We start from the raw sequence: 19,360 nt of genomic DNA on the forward strand, positions 1-19,360 counted from the left end.
AATATGACTGACTGCTCCAAGGCAGGCCACAACACTTATGTGCATAATAATAATAATCATCATCATATTTGTTAAGCACTTACATGTGCAAGGCACTATGCTAAGCCCCGGGGTGGCTACACGTGGGTTGGACACAGTCCCTTTCCCACATGGGGGTCGCAGTCTTAATTTTACATTTTACAGATGAAGGGACTGGGGCCCGGAGAAGTGAAGTGACTTGCCCGAGGCCACCCGGCAGAAGAGTGACAGAGCTGGGATTAGGACCCGTGACCTTCTGACTCCCAGGCCCACGCTCTATCTGCTACGCCGGCCCCCTGCCGCAGCTATTCCTGCAAGATTATCTGCCTCTTCTCACCTCTGCCTTTCCCCCAGGGCCTGAGGTGACCTTCTGGACAAGAAATTATCAAATTGGAGCATCGTTTCTGTAAACCGCAAGTTTTATTTGCTCAGGCCCGACTGTCGGTCTGCGGTCCCGGGAGAGGGGGAGCTGTGGGCCGGGTGCCACCAGCCTCGGCGGGGGTCGAAGAGAGCCCACGAGGGCCCGTCCATCCTCTCCTGCTGGGGCAGAACCCATCAGCTGGCCGCTGGGAGAGAAGAGCACAGCGGGCTTAGAGATCAAGGACGTTAGCAGAGCAACTTGACCGTTTTCCTCCAAAAGCCCGGCGGGGAGCGGGCACCTGACATCCCAGTCCTGCCAACGGCCTTCTGGGTTAGTCTGGGGGGGGTCCACCCTCCTGCTGCAGGGATCCGGGGAAAAAGGCCACAGGTGGGGTTGGAGAACGAAGGGGTGGGATCACCGATCTGTAGCCCAACCAGAGCTGGGTTTCTCTGAGGCTGACTGCTGGGGATGGGGTTTCCGGAAGGGGGGCAGCCCCAGGCTGAGGATTTTGCCCAGCCAGGCTGGGCTGCGGGCAGGACCCCGCCATCTGGGGATGCAGTTACACCGTAGGCTGCAATGAGCCGTAGGAGCAGGGCCCGCTGCATCAAAAGCCGGGAGTAGTTTACTCCAAACTGCAAGCTCTTTGTGGGCAGGGAACGTGCCTACCAATTCTGTGATACTGCACTCTCCCAAGAGCTTAGTACTCTGTACACAGTAAGCGCTCAATAAATACCACCGACTGAAGTAGAGAGGCTCCGTCTTGACTTGCCAATTCAGCATCAGCTACAGCGTCCCCGGCCCCGGTCGGGGTTCGACTCCCCTGAGGGAGGAAGGAGGGCGGGCGGAGGAGAGGTAGCCCGATGCCCTTAAGCTGAGGCGTGCGGAGCAGACTGAACTGGGCGGGAGGGCGGCCCTGAAATATTAATCTCTCAGAAACCTCGGCTGCAGCAAAGAGGGGCCTGGGGAGAAGCTGCAGCACAGAGACAGGCAGGGAGACAGAGAGAGCCAGACCCAACCGGTACCGTTCTGGGTGGACAGCAACGCCTCCATAATCAGCTCCTCGAGGATACCCCGGTACTTTGCCAGCTGCCTGGAATTCATCCTCAGTCCAATTTCCACAGGAGCAGCCAGCTGTGAAATAAGGCAGAGTTAACAAGAGAAGAAAACACACAGGGAGAGCAGCAGTTAACCCCAGGCTACTGTGCAACTCCCGAGCTCTCGGCCCTTTCTCACCAGAGCCCCAGGGGACTGTGGGGGAGGCCTAGGGGGGGACCCCGAGGAGAGTCAATGGAGCTTGCTAATAAGGCTAACGAGACTCGGGAGCCATGGCAGCTGGGTTTTCATCCCCGGCAGGAAAGGGAGCTGGAAGGAGGCTGGGATCCCTGCAGGGAAGGCTCCTGGGGGAAAATATGGTCACGGGAGAGGCTCGAGGCTGGGGAGGATGGGAGGGCCTGAGGGGGAGGCGGGGACACCGAGGAAAGTGGTACCTTGAGTCAAAGAACTAGGTGCTGCAGCTACACAAGGGGTTAAGGGAGCTGCTTTCTTCGGGGGTCTTACTTAGGAACGACCCCTTCCTCCAGCGGGGCAGTCCTTGAGGGGCAGAGGGGCGGGCTTAAGGGCAGGAAGGGTCTCACTGACTCCGCGGGGGCCTCCCTCTTCATAGCTGACAGACAGTAACTCTGCCCCCCTTCAGAGCCTTACCGAAGGCACATCTCCTCCAAGCGGCCGACTACGCCCTCATTTCCTCTTCTCCCGCTCCCTTCTGCATCGCCCTGATTTGCTCCCTTCATTCACCTATCCCTCAGCCCCGCAGTACTTTCATACCTAGTCATAACTGATTCATTTATATCGACGACTCGCTTTCCCTCTAGGCCGTAAGCTCATCATGGGCAAGGAATGTATCTACCAACTCTCTTATGTCGTTATACGGTACTTAGTACGGTGCTCTGCATACAATAAGTGCTCAATAAATAAAATCGATAGATTGATCTGTGGAAGTAGGGTACCCCAAAAGAGCACGTAGGCCTTCTCAAGCTTTCCCTTTTCAGGCCTTTCTCCGACTGGCTCTCTCCTCTTCCGTCCTTCCTCTCCCCCAGGCCCTGTCCACCCCCTACCCTTTGATACTGAATCTCTCCTTCCCACCCTTCCCTTCTAACCCGATGCGAGGCCATCCCCTCTAGGGAGTCTTCCCTAGGAAAAAAGACATCTTTGGCTCCAACCTTTGACTGCCCTCCCTGCACCCCATTCTAGCAATGACTGGATCAGGACAACCAGATGAGTGGGGTATGCTGGGCCTCTGTCCCGCCTTCCCCGACAACAGAAATCTTGTCTGCTCTCTGCCTCCGTGTGCTGAGGGGCTATGGACTCTTTGGGCTCAGGACAAACCTCTACTGCTAATGGGTTGGACGTGTCAAAAATGGGAGCCGGGATTAGCAGCTGCCACTCTGTAAACGTTCTGGACCCGTTCTCTGCCCGCCCAGGGTCCTTGGGGTCCTGGGGAGAGGGTGAAGGAGCCCTGGAGGCTCATGGTTCTTCAGGGGTGGAGGGGCTAGAGGTGCAGGGCAGGAAAAGGAATTCAAGCCCACAGTGCCCTGCTCCCCGAGAACCCACCGGTGGGTCAGGGAGCGAGGGAGCCCAAGCTGGGGGACCCCTCAGAGAAGCCCCCGTGGAGCCCCGTACTCGGGCTCAGAGCTGTATGGAGGCAACGGTATCACGCGTGACTCGGGTCATTCTGTTTTTTTCTTTATGGCATTTGTAAGCGCTTCCTATATGCCCGGCACTGTACTAAGCACTGGGATGGTACAGGTTAATCAGGTTGGACACAGTCCAGGTCCCACATGGGGCTCACGATCTTAATCCCCATTTTACAGATGAGGGAACTGAGGTCCAGAGAAATGAAGCGACTTGCCCGAGGTCACACAGCAGGCAGGTGGCGGAGCTGGGATTAGAACCCAGGTCCTTCTCACTTTCAGGCCCATGCTTTAGCCACTTTTGGGCACGGGGCCGGCTATGTCTGCGGTTCTGCCTCGCGCTGGCTCCTACCTGGATGATTTCACCTTCTTCTTCCCCGTTGGGCTCTGCCAACGTCCTGAGGCCTCCCTGTTCCGATCTCTGCTGCACGGTCAAAGATTTCTTCTGCCCCTTATTCCGCTCTCTCTCCTAATTCAGGAGATACAGGGAGAGCAGCCTGAGTCTCCAGGGGGCCCCCAGCCCCCACGACCCTCCCCCAAATCTTTCTCCTCACGACCCTCCCCCTCCTGAGTATGGGAAGAGGGTTTCCACAGCCCCCTCTTCCACCCCCTGGGGTTCGGGGTGGGGGATCCAGGTCCCCTCAGAAGTAGGCGGGTAGGGGCCGCGGGGGGTACTGAGCAGCTAGGAGAGCCTGAGAGGCATTTGCTTGGCATTAGTTTATATGATTGTTAATTAAATTAAAACAGTTAGATAATTAGTGCCCTCCGTGTATACTAAATAGGTCAGCTAGTCTCTGAACAGAAAGACTCTTAGCACCCCCCCTCCGCCCCGCCCCTCCCGCCGAAAAGGCACGGGGCCGGAGCCTGGCGCGTGAGAGAGAGGCATCCTGGACCCGCCTCGTCTCTGGGAGGGGATTTATGGGAGCCCAGGCAGGGAGATGAATTATGGAGGAAGGCGACTGTAGCCTCTCTATAAAAATCTCTGGGTCGAGCAATTACAGGGAGGGAAAGCGCGGAGCAGATTCATGCCAACTGGCTTCTTGCTGGTTTTTCAGCTGGGTTTGGCTGCTCCAGCCCAGCCGGTCCCAAATCCGGCATCACACCCTACCCCGGGCCCCTCCGCCCCCACACCCTGGAGCCCCTCTGTCCACGAGGAGGGACCTCGGGGGGACTGGGGCCTGGGGAGAAGATGTGGGGACAGGCCGAACCAGCAGAGCCAGGTCTCTCCGCTTAGTCTCCACTTCTTCCCCTTAACTGCCCAAGGCCCAGGCTCTCTCTTTTGCTCTCTCTCTCATGCTGACCAAATGGTCACGGCGTGTGCCGAGGCTGGACTGTGGAAGTCTACTATCCTTGGTGGAGGTACAGGCTCCAGGGCACAGGGGAGGGAAGAGGTTGTGGGGCAGGGGGACCTGGTTCACTCAAGATGGCTTTGCCTAAGCATAACCTTCTCAGTTTTGAGAAGGAGTCTGTCCCAGGCCTCCCTCCTCCCCACCTGACCCCCGATGAAGGGGGAAGGGAGTTGCAGACCACTACCTGGTGGCAGCGAGGCCCCCCGGACTGGCGGTCCACCACTGTGGACAAAGCCTGTGTGTGCTCCTGACCTTGGGGGTGAGCCCTCAGGAATCAAGGATGGCCAACCGCCGAAATACTCTGGTCAACCTGGGGTCCTCAGAAGGCTTGGCCAAGGATCCCCAGAGATCACAATTGTCACCCCCACGAGGGACTCGTCTCCTCCTGCTCCTACTCCTGCCTCATTCTCCGCAGTTGCCCTCAGAATCCCCAGCACCAGGGTCACCTGGACACTAGAAAAGTCAGAGGCCAAGTTGATGCAATTCTTTCAGCCCCGCTACCTGCTTTCCTTTAGGTCCCTACTCCCTCGGCAGGTGCAACATGGTTGTCCGGCTGCTGGAGGGGTGGTTTTGGCCGGGGAGGGTCCCGGGCAGGGAAAGTTGGCCTGGGCAGGGCCAGGGGCCAGCGAGATGCCCAGCTGCTGGCCGCCAGACCTTGTCTCAGCTGGCTGACCCAGCCTGGCAAGTTATCCTGAGAGTACTGGGCTCCTGAATCTAATCCACCCTAACCTGGTGTCCTGATCCCAACCGCACGCCCCCCGCCTCCTTAGTTTCTCTCTTAGCCCTATAAACTGTAGGCTCATTGTAGGCAGGGAATGTGTCCGTAATAGTATTTTGTACTCTCCCAAGCACTCAGTACAAAGCTCCACACACGATAAGCGCTTAATAAATATGATCGACTGACTGAATGACTACCGTCCCCACATCTTCTCCCCAGCCCCGCAGCCCCGCAGCTCAGACTCGGACCGAAGTGTCTGAGACAGTAAGCAATGTTGTCCTGGTCGGATCAGTGGTCCATCCAGCCCCTTCCCTCTTCCCTCTGCATCCCTACCCCCTGGCAGCTCTCAGACAACCCCGTCCGTGTCTCCGCGGCCTCCTCCCCCGCCCAGTTCGATGGGCAGGCATTAGGCCACTTTCTGGTTTTCTTTGAGCTGGGCCTGCTTTCCTTTAGGTCTGGGCATGTGGGATGGGGGAGAGGGATAGGGTGGGATGGGAGGGAGGGATGAGGAGGAGAGCAGGAGGTGGGGGAAGGGAAGGATAGGATATGGGGAGGGAGAGGGGACATGAGACGTGGAGGGGAAGAAGGAGCCGGAGGGGGAGGAGAAGAAAGGTGCCGACCATAATTACCTGCATCCTCTGAACATCACTGTGGGTGAAGATTGGAATGAAGCCTTCGGCCATCATGGCTGCTACCGACACCACCAGTAGAAATGCCACGGCCTTCCTGGACACCATCCTGTGGTCTGGGAGACAAACTGCAGAGCCCCGAGCTGGACAGGGAGAAGCCACCTGCCACCCAGGGGTCGGCCTTCCTGGCCCCTCAGCCAAGTCCAGAGACCAACCCTCCCCCGAGAGAGATCCTCCTCAGATCATCGCTGGAATCCCAATCTGTTTCTCTCCTGCCGACCCAGCCCCACAAGAACCCACGTTCAGCTGGGTGAGTGGAGAAGGGAAGGAATCGGAAAAGTGCCCTCTAACCCAGCCCCGAATCCACCTTGCTCTCCAGGCCGGGATGGGATGAGAAACAGGGGGACGGACTCATTGACCACTCAGGTTTCCACCCGGCTCTGGGGCTGCTGGGTCCCCCGGCTCAGGTGGGTGATCCGATGTTGCCGAGGGAAGGCTATTTGGAGGACCCCGAGCCCCCCGCTCCTATTTCCTGCAGACTTCCCTTCCACCGCAACTCCCGAGGCCCCTCTGGATACTCACAGAGCGAGAGAAGCTGCGCGTCCGACGTTCCCTGTCCTGCCGTCTTGGGCCGATCTGGCTGGGCTGACGGTTTTTATACGTGCCTTCTGCTCGATTCATTGACAGCTGCTGATCTTTGCCCTCTCATCCCACCCCCGCGGGGCGGCGGGAGGATGGCGAGGTGGGGTTGAAGGGTTGGGTGTGAATTCTCGGAGCACACGGAAACCAGAAGTGGGACTGGTCCTCCCCGGCTGCCTGAGGCACCAAGCTAGAGGCCTCGGTGATGGTCGCCAAGGTGGGATGAGTGAGTGGGGGCATGTGAGGGGTGCCAGGATACTCCAGGAGGGCTTTGACTGACCATATTGGTTTGAAATGGGGACCCTAGGACCACCGCCCAAGCTTGCCCACCTTCCCCTCCCTTCTCTGCCAGCGGAAGAGTGGGTCGGGCAGTATGGCATAGTGGATAGATCCCAGGCCTGAGAGTAGGAAGGTCATGGGTTCTGGTCCCGGCTCCATCACTTGTCTGCTGTGTGACCTTGGGCAAGTCACTTCACTTCTCTGGGCCTCAGTTCTCTCATCTGTAAAATGGGGATTAAGACTGTGAACCCCAGGTGGGACAGGGATTGAGTCCAACCTGATTTGCTTGTATCCGCCCCAGCCTGGCACATAGTAAGTGCTTAAAAAATACCATTATTATTATTACTATTATTACCCCAGTGTACAATAATGATAATAATGATGACATTTGTTAATCACTTACTATGTGCAAAGCACTGTTCTAAACACTGGATAGCACAGTGCTCTGCACATATGCTTAACAAATATTACTATCGTTAATATAATAATAATAAACTGCAGAGATCAGGCAATCTATCAGGCAGCGGCTCTCTGCTCCATCGGTCTCTGCCGCAGAGCGCTACAATCAGCCCAAGTGGAGTCCAGTGCTCTTTGACCTGTAAGACCAGCGGAGAGTGGAGAGGACTCTCGTGAGGGGTAGGGGGCGAGGAGTCTAGAGCACAGCCCAACCCTGGATGGGCTTCTAGTGCTGAGGGCCGGGGCGGGTCTTGGGGCATGCCCTACCTGGGACAGACAATGGTCTGTCCAGCCTAAGGCTGCAGAACGCTTAGAGGAACAGTACGCTAACCAACCAAACTACACACTTCCCCGCTTCAAAGCCCTATTGAAAGCTCACCTCCTCCAGGAGGCCTTCCCAGATTGAGCTCCCCTTTCCCTCTGCTCCTCCTCCCCTCCCCATCGCCCCGACTCCCTCCCTCTGCTCTACCCGCCCCCGTGCCCCACAACACTTGTGTATTTAGGTACATATTTATTATTCTATTTATTTTATTAATGATGTGTGTATAGTTATAATTCTATTTAATTATATTGGTTCTATTGAGGCCTGCACTTGTTTTATTGTCTGACTCCCCCTTTCTAGAGTGTAAGCCCACTGTTGGGTAGGGATTGTCTGTATCTGTTGCCCAATTGTACTTTTCATGCGCTTTGCGCTCAATAGATACGATTGAATGAAATTGCAGTGGATGGGATGAACCATTTCACATCATTAGCCTTCCCCCAACTGATCCAGCAGGGAATCGCCTTTCATCAATCTAGCTGAACCATCTGGCCACGTGTCCTGGTTTATGACCCTTGTTAAGCGCTTATTATGTGCCAGGTGCTGTACTGAGCACAAGGTAGGTTGGACACTTCTAGTCACTGTCTCACTAGAAGGGAGTAGGATTTATCCCCCATCTTACAGTTGAGGAAATTGAGGCCCAGAGAAGTTGAGCGACTTGACCAAGGTCACACGGCAGTCAGGGGGCAGAGCCGGGAATAGAAGCCAAGTCCTCTGACTCCCAGGACCGTGCTCTTTCCTCTAGGCCATGCTGCTTCTCCTGTCCCGTTTAGCAGGAGGATCATGGATTTCTTCGGGATCTCCTAGGCAATGTTACCAAAATCTGCAAATGTCCCAAAATGGGACAGTTCTGGTTTAAACTGGCCAGTCAAAATTCCCTCACCCCTAGCTGTCCTCTCTCACTTCAGTGCTTGAATTTCCTCATCCAGTCTGAATCCAGCTCAGGGCATGCTCAGTTTGGGACATAAATAATGATGATAATAATAACAGCGTGGCTCAGTGGGAAGGGCCCGGGCTTGGGAGTCAGAGGCCATGGGTTCGAATCCCGGATCTGCCACTTGTCAGCTGTGGGACTGTGGGCAAGTCACTTCACTTCTCTGTGCTTCCGTTACCCCATCTGTAAAATGAGGATTAACTGTGAGCCTCATGTGGGACAACCTGATTACCCTGTATCTACCCCAGCGCTTAGATCGGTGCTTTGCACATAGTAAGCGCTTAACAAATACCAACATTAGTACTATTATTATTATTATTTGGGGAGGGTCTGGGGGATGGGTGACCAGGTTAGAGGAGACCCCTCCAGACTGGTTGGTTGTTGCACCCCCCCCCCAACCACTTTCACTGCCCAGGCTCAAGAGAAGCATAAAGGCCTCCTGGAAAGAACATGAACTTGGGAGTCAGAAGGACCTGGGTTCTAATTCTGGTGCCACCACCTGTCTGCCGTATGACCTCGGGCAAATCATTTACCTTCTCAGTTACCTCATCTGTAAAATGGGGATTAAGACTGGGGAGCCCCAAGTAGGACAGGCACTCTGTCCAACTCGATTTGCTTGTAACCACCTCAGCACTTAGTACGGTCAGCGCCTGGCACATAGTAAACACTTAACAAAAATCACAATTACTATCATTATTATTATTATTATTATTATTGTTGTTAAATGGCAGGCATTGAAACCCTCCCCAACACTGGACTGTGAGCCCCATATGGGACAGGGACTCTATCCAACCTTATTAGCTTGTAACTAATAATAGTAATGTTGGAATTTGTAAAGCGCTTACTACGTGCCAAGCACTGTTCTAAGCGCTGGGATAGGTACAAGATAATCAGCTTGTCCCCCATGGGGCTCACAGTCTTAATTTTACAGATGAGATAACTGAGGCCTAGAGAAGTGACTTGCCCAAGGTCACATAGCTGACAAGCGGTGGAGCCGGGATTAGAACCCACGACCTCTGATTCCCAAGCCCATGTTCTTTCCACTGAGCCACGCTGCTTCAACTACCCCAGCACTTAGTGCGTGGCACGTTGTGAGTGCTTAATAAATGCCATCATTATTTTTATCCCCAGAAGCCAGGAGGTGGGGCAGACCCCCACCCCCAGGGGAGCCTCAGCCACGGGGCCTGGGGTGGCACCTGGATCCCCAAAGCAGAGACGCCCTGCCTTCAGCGGGGGCATCCCAGGGTCCCTCCCGGGGCCACCACACCCCGACATCTCTCGTCGCGTCCCCCCGTTGCTCCCTGAGCATGGCCCAGCGGTACCGGGCCTCGGTGGGAGGTCGGGGGAAAAGAGAAACGTGGAGGTGGAAGGTGAACAGCTCAAATGGGAGTCACGGGGGGCAGAGAGGTTGTCCCGGTGGATGGCCCCCTCTGAAGATTCCCTCCCTGCCCAATCCCCGACAATCCCCCCAGGGCCAGCTCCCGAGGGGTTGGTTCAGAGGGGATGACCGGTCAACCAGCAAGAGGAGCTGAACGTGCTGCCCGGCTCAGGACTTGGGGACTCCTGACTTGGAGAGGGCGGAAGGAGTTGGGTTTAGGACACCTCTCTTCGATGCCTCCGTTAGTGGGCCAAGACATGGAGTCAGTCACTGGCCTGTTAAATGACTCCACTGAGGATGCTAAACTGGGAGGGAGAGGTTGGCCACCCCGGAGAAGACGGAGCCAGCCTCCAGGGAGACGTGGCCCAGAGGAGGGGGAAAAGCAGGATCGGGAAGGGCTATGGCCCAGGACTGTGCCACCCCCATGGAGAGGGAAGATCCGGGGGAGTGGGGAGGGTTGGGTGGGGGGGGGGACACGTGTCGGGGACCGGAGTTCCGGGCAGGGGGCTGGAGCCTGCCCAAATATAGGGCCGGAGGTGGGGATCCATGGGTGGTGGTGGGTCACTGGGAGCCAGTAGCAAAGATGGGGTCTGGGGAGACCGTGGGTCGGAGCAGGAGAGTTAGAGATGCGGAGAGAGGGTCTGAAAGGTCACCAGAGAGAGTGAAATCTAGGCAGCTCAGGTGGAATAAAGAGCAACAAGACCAGTATTTGGGCGGGCCCGGGGCCGGGGGGTGGTCGAGGGGGACGACGACAACAGAGTGAGGTGAGGGAAGCCCCAAAAGCCTTAACGTCCACAACCTTGAGCCCCTTCGGTGCCCGATTGAAGAAGGGCAGCTAAGACTGAGGGGTGAGGGTGGAGTGAGGGCCGGGAGGAGGGAGTGGGGACAGGGAGGAGGACGTGACATTTAAAATGAGGGCAGAAATGTGCCCGGAAATCTCTTTTAAGCGAAGGTCCTGCCCCGACTCCCCAGAGCACTGGGAAATGGCTAGGAGCCTTTTGGTTTTAGTTTCCCTGCCTCGGGGATTTGCTCTGACTTCACACGCCTACTTGCTACAAGCGAGGGACAGGCCATACTTGCCTGTCTCTCTCTCTCTCTCTGAGACCTTCTCTGCCTCTTTCTAGGTCTTTCTCATGGGTCTATCTCTTTGGGTTTCTGTCTCTCTCTGGGAAACACTGTCTCTCTGGGTCCTATCTCTCCCCCAGTCTCTCTGAGTCTCTCTTTCTCACTGTCTTTGTGTCTCTGTCTTCCTAGGTCTCTGTTTCTGGGTCTCTCGGTCTCTCCGGGGCTCTCGCTGAGTCTGTTGTCTCTCTGGGTCTCTCCCTCTCTCTCTCTCTCTCTCTCTCACTCACACATACACGCACAGACACACACACAGACTCACACACTTGGTTGAAGCTGAATTAAATTCCAATTAGTTTAACTCCTTGTTTGTGTGCCACATCTGCTATTTGAAACAACATTCCTGCATCTCCGATTTCCTGTTGCGCCCATTTGATGCTCATCAGCGATGCGGGACAGAAACAATCCAATAAAATGTTTTCCTTTTCCATTCGGCCTCACAGACTATCGACGTCGCACGGGCGCCTTGGGAACTAAGCGGTGTTTACAGTAGCCTCCCGCTGTCGTCCCCCACCATCCACCCCCGCCCTCCGCCCCGCTGTTTTCCATCCGCCGATCCCCAGCCTCTGTCCCCACCCGTCTTCCCCATCTGCCTTCCCCATCTACTGTCTCCCATCCTCTGTCCCCCTCCACTATTTTCCATTAACCATCCCCCATCCCCCATCCACTGTTCCCCATCTGGCTTCCCCATCCACCATTCTCCATCCTCTCTTCCCATTCACTGTCCACCATCTGCCGTCCCCATCTACTTTTCCCCATCCACTTTTCCCCAAACACTCTCCTTAACCATCTTCTCCATCTATCTCCCCCATGCACCATCTCCCATCCTCCGTCCCCATCCACTGTTCCCCATCTGCCTTTCCTATCCACCTTCCCCGTTCGCCACACCCATTCATTCATTCCTTCATTTATTCTTTCATTCAGTTGTATTTTTCGAGCACTTACCGTACGCAGAGCACTCTACTAAGTGCTCGGGAGGGTACAATATAACAATAAACAGATGCATTCCCTGCCCACAGTGAACTTACAGTCTAGTGGAGGAGACTGTATTTATATTTATTAATATAAATAAATACATTACAGATATGTGCAAAAGTGCTGTGGGTTTGGGGGGCGGTGTGAATAAAGGGAGGAAGTCAGGGTGACTCAGAAGGAAGTGGGAGAAGAGGAAAGGAGGACTTAGGGAAAGACTCTTGGAAATGTACCTTCAACAGGGGAGAGAGTCATTGCCTGTCGGATATGTGGAGAGACAACGTCCACCATCCGCTGTCCCTAGCTGCTGTCCTCATCTGTCCCCATCTGCCATCCCCATCCAGTGTTTCTCTCCACTGTCGCCCACTTGCCGTCCCATCCACCACCCCCGTCCTCCATCCCCATCCGCTTTCCCCATTCACCTTCCCCGTCCGCCATCCCCATCCACTCTTCCCCATCCACTGTCCACCATCCGCTGTACCTCGCCGGTCTCCCCGTCCTCTGTCCCCCATCCGCCATCCCCATCCCCTACTCCCCATCCACCCTCCCCAGACTCCATCCCCCTATCATCTGTCCCCATATATTATTCCCCAACCTTCTCCCCCCTCCACCGCCCTGTCCTCTGTCCCCATTCACTGTCTCCATCCACTGTCCACCATCTGCTGTCCCTAACTGCTCTCCCTATCCACTGTCCCCTCCTGCCATCCCTTTCCACTTTCCCTTTCCATGGTCCTTTCTCTTTCCACCTTTCAGCAGCTGTCCCTATCCACCATCTCCCATCCAGCGTGGCCCGGTGGATAGAGCACGGGACAGGCAGTCAGCAGGACCTGGGTTCTAGTCCCAGCTTTGCCACTTGTCTGCTGGGAGACCTTGAGCAAGGTCATTTCTCTGGGCCTCAACAGAAATAGGGATTAAGACCGTGAGCCTCATGTGGGACACGGACTGTGTCCAACCCGATTACATTGTATCTACCCCGGTGCCTAGAACAGTGCCTGGCACATAGTAATAACTTAACAAATACCCCGAAACAGACACCGTTCCCCAACCTCTTCTCCCATCTGTTGTCACCGGCCGCCGTGCCCCATTCTCTGTCCTCCTCCCTGTCCCCATCTGCCGTCTCCATCCGATGCCCCCAACCTCTATCCCCCATCCACGGTCCACGTCTGTGGTCTCCCCGGTGCCGTCTCTCTGCTGCTCCCCCTCCCTGCCTCCCGACCCGCTGTGGCCGATCAATAGTTCTCCAACAGTTCCTGACATTCAAAGACACACGGTGGCATCTGCCTCGCTTCCCAGCTCCCGGTCTATTTATTGCACTTTATCACAGGCTCCGGGGCTCTCTGCGGCTGTAAAACAGAAAGAAATGGGTGAATGCTTCCTTCCCCGGGACTGCAGAGTGGAGGGGTGGAGGGAGAGCAGGGGGGAGGGCAGGAGGGTGAGAGGGCACCTGGGAAGAGGAGGCTCGGAGCGGCTCCGGCTGACTGCTTGGTTCCCCCCGGTGACTCGGCCTAAACCCGTTGGTGCCGCGGACCCGGGGCCACCTTTAATTGGATTTTAAATATTTTTATGGCCCCGATGGATGTGTCTGAGAAGGCCGCAGATGGCTCTGGGAAGTGACAAATTAATTATAAGGAAAGGTCACACGCTCACGGGTGAAGGTTTCCTTCGTGCCCCCTTCTTCCCCCATCCCCTTCCCTCTGCCACGTCCCCCACACACCCTGCCCTGCCCACTGCCCGGTCCGCTCTGAGTCAGGGCGTCCGAGACGGAGGGCCCAGGCTGCGGAGGGCGTTGCCGAAGGAGGCTCAGGGAGAGCCTGTAGGGGGCGCTTCGGTCCAGAGAGGCAATAAGTGAGGCGGTAGGGCGGAGTGTCCCCCAGCCCACTCTGCCCCCCTCTTCTGCCCCACCATCTGCTCCCAGAGAGGTACCATTCATTCATTCATTCATTCATTCATTCGTATTTATTAAGTACTCACTGCGTGCAGAGTACTGTAATAACAATAATTGCGGTATTCGTTAAGCACTTACTCTGTGCCAGGCACGGTACGAAGCGCTGGGTGGATACAAGCGAATCGGGTTGGACACAATCCCTGTCCCACATAGGGCTCACGGTCTTAATCCCCATTTTACAGATGAGGGAACTGAGGTCCAGAGAAGTGAAGTGACTTGCCTAAGGCCTCACAGCAGGCAAGTGGCAGAGCCAGGATTAGAACCCATGATCTTCTGACTCCCAGGCCCGTGCTCTATCCACTATGCTTCCCTGACTAACCACTTGGGAAAGTACAATACAACAGTAAACAGTGATATTCCCCGCCCACAACCAACTGGCAGCCTAGAGGACGAGCTCACGGTCTAGGTGCCAGCCTCGGGGTGGCTGGGTTTGGCCGTTGGGGCTCGGGCCCCGAGCCCAGCAGCTGCCAACCGTTCCGCCAGACCCCATCGCTGGGAATCAGCGGTGCCGCTGCCAGCAGTGCACGAGACCAAGAACGGTAGTAGGACCCACCGGAGGCAGGTGATGGGAAGGGTGGTGGAACGGGAGGGGGCACGAAGGAGGCCAGAAGCTTCGGGGCTCAGCCCAAGCTGTCTGGCTGTGCTGGGGAAGGCAGCCGGTGAGTGCACTGCAGACAAGAAGAGACCAAGAGCAGCCCGCCGCCCGTGCCCTCGCACCCCCCTGCCTTTTCTCTGGGAAGGAGGAGGAACAATAGTAATAATTATAATACTGACGATATCTGTTAAGCGCTTATTATGTGCCAAGCACTGCTCTAAGCCCTGGGGTAGATACAAGGTAATGGGGTTGGACCCCATCCCTGTCCCACGTGGGGCTCACAGTCTTAATCCCCATTTTACAGGTGAGGTAATTGAGGCATAGACAAGGGTCACACAGCAGACCAGTGGAAGAGCTGGGATTAGAACCCACCTCCTCTGATGCCCCAGGCCATGCTCTTGCCACTAGGCCATGCTGCTTCTCCGTCTTCGGAGAATGGACCGGCCAGGAGGGGCCTCGGGGGTCAATATATACACACACACACACAGCCCTGCTCCCTGGACCCCCCTCCGCACTCCCCACTCCACACGCCCAGTCTCATACACACTCAATTAGCTCTGTAATAAATTTCATTAGTCCCATTTTCCGGGTGAGGACACAGATTCAAAGAAGCACAGGGTGTGACTCCTTCCAGCGGGGAGGGAGGGACCCATCCAGAGGGCAGAGCCCCCTCCCCCTCCAATTTTCCCTCCCTTCTCTCTTCCTCCCCTCCTCCCCCACCCCCAATCTCCCTCACCCTCAGGGCTTTCAGAACTGTTGCTGGTGGACTTTCAATATCCTCAATGCTTCTTACTTGTCGCTTTCAGTGGCATCTCTCCGGTCTCTCTGAGGAAGGCCTGCAGAACTCGGAACTAAAGGCAGTGAGTGTTAAGGTTCTTGAATTTTCCCCAAGGGTCTCCTGCCTCGTCCCTTCTCACTCCAGCCCAGAGGCAGCAAAGAGCACAACACAGAGAACCAAAAAAGAGAGTGAGAGTCCAAGAGAGCAAGTCCAGGAGAAAGGGAGACGTTGACACCAGGAGAGAGAGTGTTGAGTTGCTCTTTGGAGGAGGGAGGCAGGTGTCAGTGACCACAAACCTTTGGGCCTTGGTGGGAATGTGAGCGGCCTGCTCTGTCCTGCTCTGCCCCAGGATTCAGTCTCCTGAGCCGGGGTCAGACGAGGTCAGGGCCTGAAGGGAGGGGTGGAGTGGGGACCCTGGAAAGTTTCGGCCACCTGCCTCCGCTCCAGCTCCGCTCCGCTTCAGCGCTCGGAGCCGTCTGTGCACCTCCGGGGCTGACTCTTTCCAGAATAGCCTGACTTCACCAGGCAGTCCGGCCATAAGCCCGGCCACAGCAGGTCCAAAGGGATGTGGTGAGGGAGTGGAGCCTCCCAGGGAGGGGAGAAGAGCAGGTAAAACTTCTCCCCGGACTCTGTGTTCCACCAAATGACATTACAGGGGATCGGGGAGCAGGCTTGGTGGGAACACAAGTGGTCAATCCTAAATCAAGCCCTAGAACAGTGCTTGGGTCCACGGTAAATGCTTAACAAATACCATCATCATCATTATTATTATTAGCCATGATCCTAACCCTAGCCCTAACCCTAAATCAAGAGCTAGCCACGATCTTAACCCTAACCCTAAGCCATAACCAAGCCCTAATCACGATCCCAACCCTAACTTTAATCCAAAAATTAGCTCAGATCTGAAGCCTAGTCCTAAACCAAATCCTAACTCCAATTCTACATGTAACCAAAAATAATAGTGATGACAATAATAATCATGATAATTATTATTATACTATTATAATACTATAATTGTAATACTATTAGAATTAGTATTTATTACCCTAACCCTAAATCCAAATAATGATGATGATGATGATGATGATGATGATAGTATTTAAGTGCTAACTGCGTGCAGGCACCGTGCCGAGTCCTGGAGTAGAACCTAGAGAAGCAGCATGGCTCAGTGGAAAGAGCACGGGCTTTGGAGTCAGAGGTCATGGGTTCGAATCCCGGCTCGGCCACTTGTCAGCTGTGTGACTGTGGGCAAGTCACTTAACTTCTCGGTGCCTCAGTCACCTCATCTGTAAAATCAGGATGAAGACTGTGAGCCCCACGTGGGACAACCTGATTCCCCTGTGTCTACCCCAGCGCTTAGAACAGTGCTCGGCACATAGTAAGCGCTTAACAAATACCAACATTATTATTATTATTAATCCCAAGCCTAACCTGAACGGAAATTCTAAACCTGACCCTTTTTTCAATCCTAACCCTAACTCCAAACCTCAATTTAACCTTAACTCTATCCTCACTCTCAACCTTCACCTTAACTAGCCCTCTCCCCAGTCCCAACTCTCACCTTCCCTAAATCTGATCCTAGTGCTAAACTAGCCCCGACATCAACCCGACCTGGCCTTGATTCATCTCTCCTACTCCCACACCTCCGTCACAGGATCATCCCCGGAGCCTAGACCTGAGCCGTCTTAAATCGGGGCTACTGTGTTGGAATTGCCCAGTGCGTGTAAGAAGCTGGCGAGACGACCAATGGGGGAATGGTCCCATCCATCCCGGAGATCATTAGGTCCATTTCAGCTGTGTCTGGGCTCGGGAGAGAGGTAGGAAAGACGCCCCGGGGGATAGGGAGGTGATAGAGCTGGTGAGCTGGCGGTGCTGCAGCGGCGGGCTGGAGGGTTGTAACTCAGCCCTCTTGATGGCTTCTTGGTCCCAGTGGTGACATTCAGGCCTCGCTTGCTGAAGAAAAGAGCCCCTGCCTGTTTGAGGCCATTTTTCTCCTCATTTTCCATAAAGAAGAAGGCAGCAAGTTGTCTGGGATGGGCTGGGAGCCGAATCTCATTCCCTGGGGTGAGATGCCTCAGGCCAGGGTTTTCCGCTCCCTAGGACCTGGCAACCATCCTCGCTCCTGACCCTCAGCCCCCTTCCTAACTCTTCTCCTATGTCCTTTCCTTTCTCTCTGGTTCTCCTGCCTCCCCTCTTCTCTCGCCCAGCCCTTTGCTGCTCCTCCTGTCCTCCCACCCATACACCCCCATTCTCGGGGTCTCCATCCCCATCTTTGTCCGGGCTAGGGCAGGTGTCCCTTCCTGGGGATAGAGGGTTGTGGCAGTCTGCCCTTGGGGAAAACGGCATAGGGGAGGGTTATCCCACCTGCTCAGACCAGGCCAGACTTTCAGTAAGACCTTCTGGACCCCGTCCGGCTTGCTGATCGACCCAGAGGCGGGAGGTTTTCTTCAGGCCAAGGGGAAATGGCATTACTGATGCCCACGCCCCCATCTTAGCCCTCTCAGGGGCAACTGACCAACGCAATGGTTTTGTAAGGCTTGAGGAGGGACAGGCTGGGACCCCCTAACTGACCCTTCCACTATCCCAGCTTTTCTCCCTCTCCCAGGCCAAGCTGCCCCTCGGGCCCTGGAGAGCTCGGCCAAGTTACACCATCACGGTTCACATCACGCTGAGCTCTTGCTCCACCTGCCCCTCCCCGTCCTGGGCAGGACCAGTGTCTTATCTTGAACCACTGGGTAGCTGTAGAGAAGCAGTGTGGCCTAATGGGGAGAACACTGGTCCTGGAGTCAGAAGGACCTGGGTTCTTATCCAGGATCTGCCATTTTAAACCTGTGTGACCTTGGTAAAGTCACTTCATTTCTCTGTGTCTCTGTTCCCTCATTTATAAAATAGGGATGAATACTGTGAGCCCCGTGTGGGGACGGTGTCCAACCCAACCATCTAGTATCTACCCCAGCGCTTAGAACAGTGCCCGGCATACAGTAAGCACTTAACAAGTAACACAGTTACTAATATTATTATTATTGTTGTTGTTGGACAAAGCTATCCTTATGGGTACCACGGAGGGGCCTGGAAACTTCCTTTCTTCAGAAATGTACACAGCTCTCGTTGCTACTGTGGTTGCTATGCGGATTTATTGCTGTTGCTGTTTTTATCACAGACGATGGGGCCTGTGGGTATGGAGTGCCTGTGGGCAGGGGCACCCCAGCCTCCCCTGAGCACTGAGGTTTGGCTGAGTTTTGGGAACAAAGTCTGGGGGAGCAGAGCAGACAGCGGGCTGCCCCCTGGCACAGAGAATGAGGTTGTAGGCATAGGTCTGTCCCGTCTCTGCTGCTTCCCCTCTAGACTATAAACTCATCGTGGGCAGGGACCTTGCCTACCATCTCTGTTGAATTGTACTCTCCCAGTTGCCTACTACTGAGTTCTGCACACAGTAAGTGTTCAATAAATACCATTAATTGATAGATTGTTCCCTCCACCCGGGAGAAGTCTGGTGGGCAGACGCCATTTACTGTCACCAACAGCTCCATGATAGTTCCTTTCCTCAGTAACTGTAGCCCACGGCTCTCGGGAGAGACCTTTCCTCGATTTTCCCGCTTTGAGTCTAGGCACCGAGGCACCGTATTCTCTCCAAACCATCCAGGCCGCGGAGACTCCGGAGAAGATTAAAATCCAAAGCCAAAGCAACAGCTGCACTCCTGCTCCAGCCCAGCGCTGCCTGGAGCCTCAACTTGTCATCCTCCTCTCCAGGCCCCCTCTTCCCCCCTGCTCTTTCTCCTCCTCTTCCTCCTCCTTTTCCTCTTCCATCTCCTCCTCCTCCTCCTCTTCCTCCTCCTTCTTCTCCCATCTCACCAACCCCGTTTCCTCATCACTTCCCACATAAGCATGGCTCCTACTTTTTATTGCTCGTTGGGATCTGGGGTGCCTTTGGGGGTCAGGGAGTGCCAAGGAAACTAAGGGCCAGAGAGGCTTTACTGAAGCCTCTCTGAGGTCTAAGTTACCACACTGAGGTCACCCAGTTTGTCGGCAGCAGAGCCAAAGGCAGAATTAGTGGGAATGGAGGATGAAGAGACATGGGGGTAGGGGACACCGGAGACACAGGGAACACAGGATTCAGGGCCAAAGACACAGAACTGGGGAAATCCAGGCTGGAGAATGCGGGAACAGAACCTTTCTGG

General features: G+C 55.2%; 1 protein-coding gene across 2 annotated transcripts; it reads right to left on the minus strand.

Moving 5' to 3' along the window:
* Positions 1 to 305: 305 nt before the first annotated feature.
* Positions 306 to 5,873, minus strand: MLN (motilin). Of its 2 annotated transcripts, XM_001510612.5 has the most exons (4): positions 5,766 to 5,873; positions 3,422 to 3,538; positions 1,402 to 1,510; positions 306 to 584 (listed from the first exon to the last, which is right to left on the minus strand). In XM_001510612.5, the coding sequence occupies exons 1-4, from the start codon at positions 5,871 to 5,873 to the stop codon at positions 574 to 576; spliced, it is 345 nt and encodes a 114-aa protein (XP_001510662.3). In that variant the 3' UTR covers positions 306 to 573. The 2 variants fall into 2 exon arrangements, with proteins under 2 accessions (XP_001510662.3, XP_039768637.1); XM_039912703.1 differs by lacking the exon at positions 306 to 584 and having other exon boundaries at positions 1,121 to 1,510.
* Positions 5,874 to 19,360: the final 13,487 nt, after the last annotated feature.

This window comes from Ornithorhynchus anatinus, chromosome 7 (genome assembly GCF_004115215.2).
Source record: "Ornithorhynchus anatinus isolate Pmale09 chromosome 7, mOrnAna1.pri.v4, whole genome shotgun sequence".
NCBI classification, from domain to species: Eukaryota; Metazoa; Chordata; class Mammalia; order Monotremata; family Ornithorhynchidae; genus Ornithorhynchus; species Ornithorhynchus anatinus.